The sequence below is a fragment of the Terrapene carolina genome, unplaced genomic scaffold (assembly GCF_002925995.2).
Source record: "Terrapene carolina triunguis isolate 2854851 unplaced genomic scaffold, T_m_triunguis-2.0 Scaffold85, whole genome shotgun sequence".
Taxonomy (NCBI): Eukaryota; Metazoa; Chordata; order Testudines; family Emydidae; genus Terrapene; species Terrapene triunguis.
In genome coordinates, this window is record NW_020664436.1 from 19,036,637 (window position 1) to 19,049,423 (window position 12,787).

At 37.8% G+C, this 12,787-nt stretch overlaps 1 protein-coding gene across 1 annotated transcript in view; it reads right to left on the reverse strand.

The window, feature by feature from the left end:
• Positions 1–12,787, reverse strand: part of RYR2 (ryanodine receptor 2) — a 512,764-nt gene that overhangs the window by 102,585 nt on the left and 397,392 nt on the right. The window contains exons 77-79 of the mRNA XM_026649522.1: positions 7,506–7,609; positions 6,715–6,766; positions 6,510–6,563 (exon numbers count right to left, since the gene is read on the reverse strand). Coding sequence (XP_026505307.1) covers positions 6,510–6,563; positions 6,715–6,766; positions 7,506–7,609 — 210 coding nt within the window. The remainder of the gene's footprint in view (positions 1–6,509; positions 6,564–6,714; positions 6,767–7,505; positions 7,610–12,787) is intronic.

Below are 12,787 nucleotides of genomic sequence, written 5' to 3' on the forward strand. Positions count from 1 at the left end.
TTGACATTAGCATTGTCATGCCATTGCAACCTCATCCCCATAGACTTAAATTGTTATTGTTTTGTTTCATGTTTCCTGCCTCCATATACTTGTTTGCAATGTTGTAGCAGTGTTATATTTGCAGTGTTGGTCTAATAAGATCACTCAAAACACTCATTCCTATTCAAATAGATAGGAACAGACATGATTACAAGCATGCTCTAAAAAGAAAAGCACTTGCTAGCAAGCTTGCAAAGCTGTGTCTTCTCTGTTCCAATATTTTTTTCCTAAAATACTGAAAAGATAAATTCCCTTAAATAACTTATAAAATTATACATTATTTCAATTAATCTCTTTGTTTACACCGTGGGGGAGGGGGGGATAGAGTGACATCTTTGAAATAGTTGCAAATTATGTTTTTTGCTGCTGTATTATTAAAACAGTCCATTAAAAGATTTTTACAATCCAAGTTGAGAACCTATTTAGCAGATCTGGCTCTGCGGTAATTTGAAATGGTTAATATCTTAATCTCTCCTTCCAAACTGGGGAAACGGAAAACACTCAGAAAGTTGGGATATGCTCAGTAAGATAATTACGTAACTATTCTGTTAAAAATAATCAGGGGACAAATAAGCAAGTTACCAATCTCATCACTTGAGTATCGTGGCATGTTTGTTTGCATCATCACGGAGGGGCAATTTTTTCCTCTTTTCTTTGATCACTGAGGGCCTAGCCAGAACCAGTTTGGTTCCTTTGTGCTGCAGCAGGGGAAGTGCATAGGATTCGAGAGCCCATATAGAAGGTTTGAACCACCAATGCCCAGTGCAGCCCAGCTTCACAGTGGATCACTCCATGTCCCCTCACTCAGTGGCACGTGGTAGTCAGGACTGGTGAATTTTGCATATTCACTATCTGTTGCTCCCCATGCAGCAGACAAACAGCAACAATAGGCCTCAATATCAGCTTTGGAGTAGCTCCACTAATGTTGTCTAGCCTATGACAAAGAGATCTCTTCCCCCACCATTATTCAAGCATGTTGCTAGGGTTTGGGGATTGGGCTATGACAGAGTAAAACTATTGGTCTTTTTTGTCAGCTTGATCTTGCATTTGTTATACAGGCAAAATATCCATTGGCTTCAGGAGTTTTTTCTAAGTGCCAGTATGCAATATGGAGTCCTTCATTTAGAACAACTTAAGGATTAAACTGTGCATAAAGCTATGCAACAAACATATCCATTTTTCACTTCAAAATTTTTTCATGCAGACTCAGAATGCTAAATTCTGCATTATCCCTTTGACTGTAATAGGAGATGTGAACATTTAGTAGCAGCTTTTTGGCTCTAGATTTATATAGGATTTGTAGGGTGACATTTCACCATTTTTGTCAGTGAACACAACTTTGCTCAGAAATTCAAATCTCTTGCAACAAATTACAAATTTGCCACACTATTTTTTCTTCAAGGAAAATTGGTTGTTTTCACAGATCCATTTAACTCTAGAATTTGGTAGAGAGAGGTCCATCAGGAAAAACCCTTGAAACAGCTAAACACAGAGGGGAATCTTGAACTGGAATTTGTGTTATGTTGATATTAGTTTCTCTGTTGATAAAGTCAAGTCCCCAGGATTGAGTGAGTTTGACTCTATAAAGTGTGTGCAGACTTTATTTGGAACAGGGCTGTATCTAGAATGTGTGTAAAACTGATGAATAAATCACTGAACCAGAAAGAGAGCTTTTAGAAAAATAAAATTGAATAGATAATAAAAGTGACAACTGGGGATGTCTAAGTACCTTTAATTTCTATATACAAAGCCTCTGGCAAGAAATCAAATTCAATGTGTGGATCATTTTAATGGGACGAACCTTAGTTACATAAAATAAATTTGAGAGAGAACATCTTTTTAAACATGTCATACACAAGTCTCAGGATAATGTCTCCTTCAACTATCATGATAATCAACAAGGGAAACAAATTTTCCTCCAGATATGCATACTGAGCTCACACTGAAGTAGATGGAAGTTCATCATGCAACATGGGAAGGCAGAATTTGGCTATTAGTTCCCCACCTTTTTACAGCTTTTAACGAGGCAAGTTTTCTGCATCTTGCTCTGTTGGCCAAAAATCACCAACATTCTATTAACTAATTGTCAGAAACAATTTGAATTATTTTTGTCTTCATTTTGCTCTTTAAAAAATAAATTAAAAACTCTTCAAAGGAGCCAAGCAACTGTTGTTTTGTAATGCAGGTCTAATAGGCTACTCAAAAATCTTCAACTTACCAACTAAGGACCAAATGTTGACAAAAGTGTCCTCTGAAATTGTGCCTGCAACAATGCAAGAAAACAGTATTTGCACATGCAAACAGGGTAACTGAGCAGTTAACCACCCTGTTTGAGTGTGCAAATGCACATTTTGTTCTTAACATATGTATCTAACTTTCTGCAGGTTCAGTTTTAGAGATTATTTTTGGAAATTTGGTAGTAACTATTAAATATGTAAAAATGACACTGTTTTTTTCATTTTTTAATTTTAATTTATATTTTTAAATAGGAAGGCAGTTCCATGTTACGTTTGGAAAACACAACTATTGTGCCTCTAATCCTGAGCTGTTCCGGAGACTAATATGTATCATAGAATCATAGAAGATTAGGGTTGGAAGAGACCTCAGGAGGTCATCTAGTCCAACTACCTGCTCAAAGCAGGACCAACCCCAACTAAATCAAGTCATTAAGTCAGCACAGCCCCTGTGTTCGGAGAATTCTCTGATAGCTTTATCCATGCCCTTTAAGGAACCTTTACTCCTCTGGAGCAGGGGAACAGAATGTGTCCTCATATCCTCCAAGGATGACTTTTGCCTAAGCTTTCCCACTGAGGTCTGGAAGTGATGGAGGCGCAATTTCAGACTTGGATTCATGTCCCTCATGACCGGTGAAAGCCAATAACAAACAATGATTTAAATTTTTAACATATCTCTAAGAAATGGTTCTCGCTAGATGTTCGTGATTCTCGGGTTTCCCCTCATTGCTCTGACAGAACCCGAGTTTCTTGACTTTCAGGACACAAGGTACAGCCACTCTATTTACATAAGCTATTCCAAAGGACCACAATATTGATGATCTCTAAAGAGCTGGATCCTAAGCTGAGAGTCTCACTGAATTATTAGATGTTATTAAACAATATAAGTTTCAGTATATGTGCCCAGCAACTGGGTGATGTGCACATTGCGAAATCTAATAGCTGAGTGGTGCCATCTTTTACTCTTCTTCCCTTTTCTCCTCTTCCCAGATTCAACTGATTTATTTTATGAAGTGGAACTGTGTTTTTGATCCTCCATTTGCACCCTGACCCTATCCATATTAATAGCACTAACATATAACATGCTTGGTGAAGACCAGTTTGTATTCAATCCAGTGAGGCACTTTGATTGGAAGCACTTTTTATCACATAGAAGAATCAAGGACTCCACAGAGTTATTTCTATATCTTTATAACTGGGTAGTTAGTGATCTTAGAGACAAACAGCAAGGAGGAAAAAATAATCTTACTAATGAAAAATAAATACCAGGGGAGCAAATGCATGAGGTCTGTACCCCAATATTGCACTAGGGTGCAGACAGGCACATACTAAGGCCTGAACATCATTACTGTGGGTTTATATTCTGACTTGTGTGCTGCTCACACAGAGGCCCCAATATGGATTATTCGTGCCAAAAAGCAAGAGTAAACTGCACAGGACATGGGCTGACCATGTCCCTTTACTTAAAGCCCTGTCTAAGAATGACCATTCTGAGGTTCTGATTGTGAAGGAATTGCAGAAAGTTGATCATCATACACATTGGACTGTCACTTATTTTTAGACCCACAGAACATGGAATAAGTGAACGGCATTCAACATTGGGATTCTAAACAGACAATTGTATTCCTGAAGCCTTAACATTTTCTCCTGTCCTGCAGGAAAGGAGTGTGGGTTTCTTAGAACTTATTGTTTCCTTGCTTGTGTGGGTTTGGGTCATGCATGTTGTATGTGTATCAACTGCACCTGCCTCCACACAATGTTTTTTGTGTATTAGTTTCCTAGGTTTTTTTAATGCTTCATTTATTGGTGATTAGATAAAGGCCTTGCAGACTTGTGGGAGGAAGAAATGCAGCTCATCATGGAGTATATTTTATCTGTCAGCACCTATGAATAAACCTTCATGTATCAGCAGCTGCACAAAAACCTCCCTCTTTTGTAAGATAAAATCTGACAGAAAAACATAACTCCTGATGGAGCAAGTTGTATGTGCTCTTAGTCCCATCGTGTGGCTGGAGTCTTGTGCCTGGTGCCAGGAGCCCAACCATCAGTCATGTGCATTCCTAGTTCCAATCAACCATCAGGTTTGTATGCACCGTGCATAAACTTGCAGTTATCAGGAGAACAGCAATTAAAAATGGCCCTAAATCCAACAATCAAACTACCTCTTGCACTAGATCTATTCTGGGCACATCAATCTAACAAGTTTTTTGTAGACAGACAATATTTTTTTTTTAAATACATATCAGTCAACAATGGAAAGTAAGACTGCCAAGCAAAAACTTCAGCTGGATCTGAAATTCAAAGGCTTCTGACGAGAAACCACACAAAGCTTATATAGGAAATTCTATGGGCATAAAAACTAACTCTGTGAAGTTGCACACCACCTGGCTACATGCTTTTTGAGAGAAACAGAAATAAATGCCCCATTTTAAGCCCATTTTAGATTGCAACCCTAACTATAGAGTTTCTACCTGGTGCCCCATAATGAAGGCTGAAGATAATAACAACCAACTATTTTCATTGAACATGTTACAAATATTTTAGATTAAATGACCAACGGTCACTTAATCTACAATTCTATATTTAGATCTTTAAATTAGTGGAAGACTTTGGAAAGAGTGTCAATCTACTCCAAAGAATTTAAATTGCAGAAAAGGTAACACACTTGATATTAGGCTGTGAAGAACACTGGAACTACGACTTTGTTGGATGGATCAGCAGCATGTTCCTGGATTAATATGGTGCCACACAAAGTTGGCTTGTTAAAAGAAAGCAAAAGAAAGCAAAAGTACGACTGTATTCCCTTCCGATCTGAAGAAGAACAGTTTCAACTACAGAAATGAAAGAGTGATAACTGGCATTTCTTGGAATAAGGCCAGCAATCATTTTTTTAAAAGTACCATTGGCAAGAATATTAAGATAATATGAAAAAATAAAAAAATAAGTCAAAGGTTATTCCATTTTCACTAGAAGGGAAAAATGTTTTTGTATTTAATGGGGTCAAAAAGTTTCATATTATTAATCCTTGGAGTTTTAAGACGAATACATTTTTGTTCAGATGAAGGGTACTGTGAAGATAAATTATGCAAAAACTGAAAATAGTTAGAAATATTTTAAAGACCCTTTATATGAACTTATCCAAGATGTTGGGTCTAAAAGCTAAAAGTCACAAAATTAGACCCAGACAAATACACACATTTTTTTTTTACCTTGCTGCGTTGCGATCCTGTGACCTTAAGAAAGGGTGAGGACAAGAAGTGAAATAGCAATAAGAAAAAATATCCAGAAATATTTTGCAGATAAGTGATTGATCAAACACATATGTAGATCTCCTGTCTCTCATTTCTGTGCTTTAGTCACAAGACCCTGTGCCCCCTCATATAGTGATCACTATTACAAAGTAAACATTAATCTACAGTAAATGTAGAGTAGTGTCTGAGGCCTGGTCCACACTACCCCCCCACTTCGGACTAAGGTACGCAAATACGTTAATAACGTAGCTGAATTCGAAGTACCTTAGTCCGAACTTACCGCGGGTCCAGACGCGGCAGGAAGGCTCCCCCGTCGATGCCGCGTACTCCTCTCGGCGAGCTGGAGTACCGACGTCGACGGCGAGCACTTCCGGGATCGATCCCAGAACATCGATTGCCTGCCATCGGACCCTCCGGTAAGTGTAGACGTACCCTGAGTTACTGCAGTTATTTCCTATTCTAAACATCGGAAATAACGTGCTAACTGTGGAGAAATATTGACCTTTTCTTAACAGTCATTGCTCTATAAACAGAGATGCAAATAATTGATTAATTACTGCTACTGTATATACAATATCATTGCAATAAACACTATTCTTTCAATATTTCTTACCCATCCAAACTCAGTCACCATTGGAAATCTTGTCAGCTTGTTCTCATCAGATTTTCAGAATGATTTGTGGTTCAGGATAGCAATTGAACTGTTATATGTTTGTCCAAACTGACTCTTTTAAGGTTCACTCATCTATTTTATATATAAGTGTGTGTGCATGTACATATATATAATTATGTAACACTATCTTTTCTCTCTGTTTTACTACTATGAATCTGATTACTCATATTTGTCAATCCAGCTTCTGACATGCAGTTCATTTACATAATAAGTTGCAGGAAGCCATGAAGCAAGAAACATAAATGTCAGTTAAAAGCTATGGAATAATGTATAATATGAAACAAGAAACAAAAAAGAGGACTTCAAACTTACTTCAAAACTCTTCACTTCTTCTTCACCATCATCATCCTCTTCATCATGACAACTCTGAGACCATGTAAAAACAAAACATTCACAAATAAAGTTTGCTTTAAAAAAAAAAAAAACATGGCCCCAGCTCGATATACACCAAAACTCTTTCAATCTCCCTTACATTCTCTTATTAAAAGGTAAATGCAAAAGATGGGGAAAAAGTTACCTTTGCCATAATGTCAGCATATGCCATATACAAGTAATCTTCCTCCAGTTTGCTAGGGAATAGAAGGGGAGAAACACTGTAACCCTTAATGTAATACAGCATCTCCATAAACAATTGAAACCCTCAAATATTCAGAAGAGGACCAGAAAATTGAACATTTTAAATAATTCTAGTTTCCAACAGCAAACCTTTTAAATAGGATGTCCTGAATTTTGTTTTTAACCTCCTTTAATTTTTTTATAAGGGTATTTCTGTTCCCCTATTAATTCTAAGGGTCTTTTCAGGAAGGGAAGAAACTAATAAACTAATACAGGCTGAACAGTGAAATTGACTACACACATAGAGCTGAACAAACTGAAAATAGATTTTTTTTCTAATTTCTTTCAGTTGTAGGATTGTTAGGAGTTACTTCTAATCCAGCATTTTCAGATAACACAATTTTCAAGCTGTGGGTGTCCCTTTCAATGTGGAATACGGACATTACTGAGGACACCACGGGACAGATTTTCAACAGCAACCATAAACGTGGCATTGACATTTGTAGGCAGAACTGTTTGCTGCAGAACATTCCATGTACCTGCTTCTCAGTTATGGTAAGGCCCCTCTATGCCACTCTGCCAATGTAATTAAGAATCAGGCCCTACATGTGCAGGTACATGCAAATCCGTTAGTGCTTGCTTAGCTACACTATTTGCATATGTGACATATTGCATGGCAAACCGCTGCAATTTAAAAAATGGAAGCAGCTAGACAATTTGCAGAAATTTTACAGCCCCTCCCACCAACCTTACCATTTTTCAGTTAAGGCTGTTCGACTGAAAAGCAGAATAAGCTGATGCAGCGGATCAACTCTTTTAATGCCTTCATCCTCCTCTGGTGGCTCCTTTCCAGGTTTCTGTGGGGAAAGAAAATTGGAATAGAAAAAAATATATGCATTCTACGTTATTTGTTGTGAAATCTGTCAGACTGTGAAACTTGTATTAGATATACTATAGTAATACATATCATTTGGGCTCTTTGAATTTCCTAGATAAAGAGGATTTAGAAGTCCAGCTCCACGGAGTACCTTTGGGAACAGGTAGGCTAGAATCCTGAACACACTCAAACCATGAAAATTTATCCTGCATCACCCCATTCCTCATAATAGCTACCCCCCCCCCGCCTCTTCCCTGGATACCACCCCAAACCTTACCACTACTGTCTTCAGGATTAAGTTGTGGGGGGTAGCCTGAACACAGTATGGGCTACCACCTTAAGGCTGACAAGGCACGAACTATCTGCTCCTACCTTACTGTAACAGCCTGCCTCAGCAGAGTGAAGAATTCTTCCCTGCTCCTACTACTTTATGGTGCCTATTGTGACCTGCCAACCATGCTGCTTCTTGCTCCCTAAAGAGCCTGATGCATTGTGCGGCGGGGGAGGGGCTGTATCCCCAAACTTGCAGCCCTCCTCATCATTTTAAGATGGGGGATTTCATGTCTACCAATAACAGTGTTAAAGTTGGCAAGGGTGGATCCTTTGGACAGTCCGCATTTTTACTGTTAATGTAGAGTTTTTTTTCTTCTCACTTTAAAGCTCTACATTGGCCCAAGTTTTTCCATACTTAGAAAAGAGCATCTTTGGTTGGTTGGGTAATTTTTAATTTTAGGTTTACAATCCTCTAGTTAGGGCTGACTTTTTTTTTTTACAATGATTAATAAAGTGGCAAATGTCAGAGCACCCCCTAAAGGTTTGGATTTGAAAGTATCTTCAAAGCATTATTTTTAACCTGGTCTTATGAGCCTCCATGAATTAGTAGAAAGCCAACTTTCATATGACAGCATAGTACTTCAGATAGTTTCAGTCGGCAAACCAGGGGTCCCCAAAACTGTACTATGTTGACCATCAATGTTCCAGAGAACACGTGGTGGTGGTTCCAGGAGAACTGCCTAAGCACGTAGTGCTGGCTCCTCCTCATTTCCACCTGCCCAAATACATTAAAATACAGATAAAAATATGCCCAATGCATAGCTGAGATTAATATTCCATGTCAACAATTGTTGTCACAGGCATGTTATTTGACCACAATAGGAGGGGGTTGGCCACATGACAATTGCAAGGAGATTAGGTATTCAAAAGTCCTGTTAATAAGTGGCACACATTATGAAAAAGTTTGGGAGTCCCTGTTTTAAACATCAGGAAAGAAACCCTCAGGGAAAATACACTGGAACCCTATTGTACTCTGAGATATACATGTGCAACTCCCAATGAAGTCAAAGAGAGGTGAGTAGCACATTGGGGCAGAACACAGCAAATTCTATTTTAAACAACTTTGATTATATATGAGCACTTTCACATTTCCTTTCCTTTGGTCTTTATTATTGAGGGTATCTGCTGATAATTAATCTACTCCTGAGATTAATAAGAATTTATGTACCGTAATTCTTTTTTGAACCCCATTATACTTTTGGCTTTTACAACATCCCCTGGCAATGAGTTCCATAGGCTGACTGTACGCTGTGTGAAGAAGTACTTCTTTTTGCTTGTTTTAAACCTGCTGCTTATTAATTTCATTGGGTTACCCTGGTTCTTGTGTTATGTGAAGTAGTAAATAACATTTCCTTATTCACTTTCTCCACATCATTCATGATTTTATAGATCTCTTTCATATCCACCCTTAGTTGTGTCTCTTCCCAATCGTTTTACTCTCTCCTCATACGGAAGCAGTTTCATATCCTCAAACATTTTTATTGCCCTTCTCTATACCTTTTTCAATTCTAATATCTTTTTTGAGATGGGGCAACCAGAACTGCACACATATTCAAGGTATAGATTTATATAATGGCATTATGATATCATATGATTTTGATATTTTCTGTCTTATTATCTCTTTCCTAATGGTTTCAAATCCTTATTCCTTAGATGAATGTATAATCCTCTCTTTCTGACTGTGAAGCATGAATTCAGGTGGGGAATAAGGAACAGTAACCATTCTTATTTTTAAAACAAACCTATCCAGTTTTAAAATGTTTTTAGTCACAAAGTGTAAGGAAGAGAGACACAGAACACACAGGATACATAAGGAATTTAAATATAATTAGAAAGTATTTCAAAGTTACTCACAAGGAATCAGTTGTTCACTTTTAACTTTTCAAAGAAAATAGGGACTTTCCCATACTTACAAATTAATGCAGAAATTCACCTATGAAGAATTTCAGCAAGAGGCTTAAGGATCACTTGAGATCACTTAAGACCTCAAAATAGGTGCTGGTCGTACACACAAAAGTGAATTTCACTCAGAGAGCGATTTCCCTCACATAATAATATAGTGAGTCACTAGTAGCTATATTTTCTATAACTTTATTGAAAAGATAAGCATGCAGGATAAGTCTTCACTTCACTGAATTGCTTTTAAAAAGAGAGTAAATTTTGTAAATTCCCACAGATAATTCTATTTTTCTAAAAGGAAAAGTGATGTAAGATCTAAACTCCTTTGTGAATTTCTTCCGGAAGACCTTACTCAGGCAAAACACCGAATGACTTTCCATTGTAAGGATTAAGGGTTAAATCACCCTGTCAGGAAAAGGCAGCTAAGCCTGAAAAAGGACACCATATTAAATCCACAAACAACTTTCTCAATTTTCACTCCAAGAATCTCAAAGTACTTAAGCACATCCACTGCTTCTTTGTCATCCTCATTATTCCTGTTTTACAGATGAGGAAACTGAAATATTAAAAGATCCTGGGTCAGATGATCTGATCTGCTCCAGTCTCTTTGCAAAGGAGCTGGAAAGCCAGCTTTGAGGGCTAGCTGTGGATTCCATACTCATATGGCACCGAGATGGCTTCTAGGCTATCCACTTCTAGCCCTTCTTGTATAGAGGTTGTGGCTAGAGTGCTGCTGCAATTCCTGCTATCCCTAGCTAGTGTACCAGGTCCTTTGGGCAATAGCTAGCAGGTGTAGTTTAGAGCAGATCTAATACTGCTCTGAATTGTGTGAGTGATTGGATCAGTATTGAACTGGGCCAATTATCAGAGAGCTACAAATGGCTCATTCACCTGTACTGAATACTTACTGGATGAAGCTATGGGTTTGGCTCCTGTCAGATATGGCAGTACCTGTCTCATAAAGCCTTTAAATTAGCCCATTTTCAGTGAAATAAGTCACCATTGTTATTATCCAGGACCAGGAGTGTGCACAAACATTTAGGAATACAAGTCAGTGCTTACAACAAATAATTATGTCTGAATAATGCAAATTATAATTGCAGTCATATTTGATCATCATAGCGGGCCCTCCATGGGCTCTTTATTCTCTTTAATTAAATGACAACTTTCTATAATCCATGATTTCATCATCCAAAACACTTGCCTAATGTTATAAAAACTGATCAAGCTAAAGAGTGGAAGTTGTGTTAATTTTTTAATCCACGATATTGGATTTCAAAGGTCTACTTCAAATTAAATGTAGGAATCAATTTGCCAATGACTGTGTTAAATGGAATTCACTGCGTTATTATACTCTAGCATGGCAATGAGAACAAATGGGTTTTCTGGTGTTTCTGGAATGCAGGGGTTCTTAATTTTCAATTTATTAATTAATAAAATTTTGATTTACATTTATTTAAATGTAAAATACACTACCTGAACAAACTTAACAAAAGTGGGCAAAACAAATGCTCTGGGAATTATTTTGGGGGAGTTCTATGGCCGGTGCTATAAAGGAGGTCAGACTAGATGATCACAATGGTCCCTTCTGGCCTTGGAATGTATGAATCTATAAAAAAATTAATTGGGAACATTTTTAATTATAGTGTTTCTAAACATTGAAGTGCCACACAATAGAAGTTGAGTTACACTAACATTAATTGATTCAGTATCATTCCTGTTAAATAACTGCACTCAGTAATAGTTTCTCAACATAGTTTACTGCCAGAAGTTATATTATATCACGTGTATCCATATGAACTCAGGTGCATATATAATCTCTGTCTTTTTATTAAATATAGGAACAGTGTTTTTTGTAACAGAACATTAAAAAAAGGAAGGCATGGTAAGCCATCTGATTTAATTTCAGATAAACCCCCATTATTGTAGAGCACCATAGTCAAAATGTTAAAAAATAGATTAAAAATCTCAATTTATTTTTGTGATACTTTTCAATAAAAGTAAACTTTTCCATGCTACAGCATGACCCTGGTGAGAGACTTCAGGCTGAAACCAACATTGTCCTTCTCTTTGTGAAGGGAGTGGCACCCTGAAATGTATTGATGCTGGTATCATCACCTCATACATTAAAGTGTGACAATGTTGAAACATTCCCAAGAGGAGAAAATGCAGCTGTGGCAGAAACCCACCAAATTGCCTTTTCAATGTACCAGACTTGGTAGGGCTGTGCTTTCCTTTTGGGTTTAGCACGTCAGACTGAAATAATCACACTTTGAATAGCAAAATGTTGGCCCATAGGCGGAATTTTGAGAAGCCAGGGAATAAGGGCCAGGAAAAGGTGAATTCCATTTCTATTATTGGAGGAAAGGACAAATAAAATAGAAATAATGATTTCCTTTCATGAGAAATTTTCCAGATTACTTTGGTTTTTATAGCAAGTGTCTGACACCCTTGGCTGCCCTTCTGCATGTAAACAGGGTGCTTGACCCTGCAAGGAGCTTCTAAGATTGGGAGACTGTATTGTAATCTATGGTGCTAACTTCAACAGTTCCTTCCTCCTCCTACACCAGCCATCAGAACAGAGCTGGCATGGAGGGAATGCATGCTGCCCTCTATTAAAGGGCACTGCGGCAGCCAATCTGCTTTGTGTTCCCCAAAAGGCATACTGGTGTGAGACTTCTAGCCATCTGCTGGTACAGAGTTTATTTTGATCTTCCCAGAACATACATACACATCATGCTGAGATGAGGAGGAAAGGTGACTAGATAGTGAAGAGAGAGCCCTTCATGTTATTTTAAGTTAGTTACTGTACCAGATGTTTGCATGCACACCCACACCCTGCTGCCACAAAATTGTCACTTCTTGCAATTTTGGGGAATGCCTCTGGGGTCACAAAGTAGTTTTGACAGTCAGGGTCAGTGTAAAG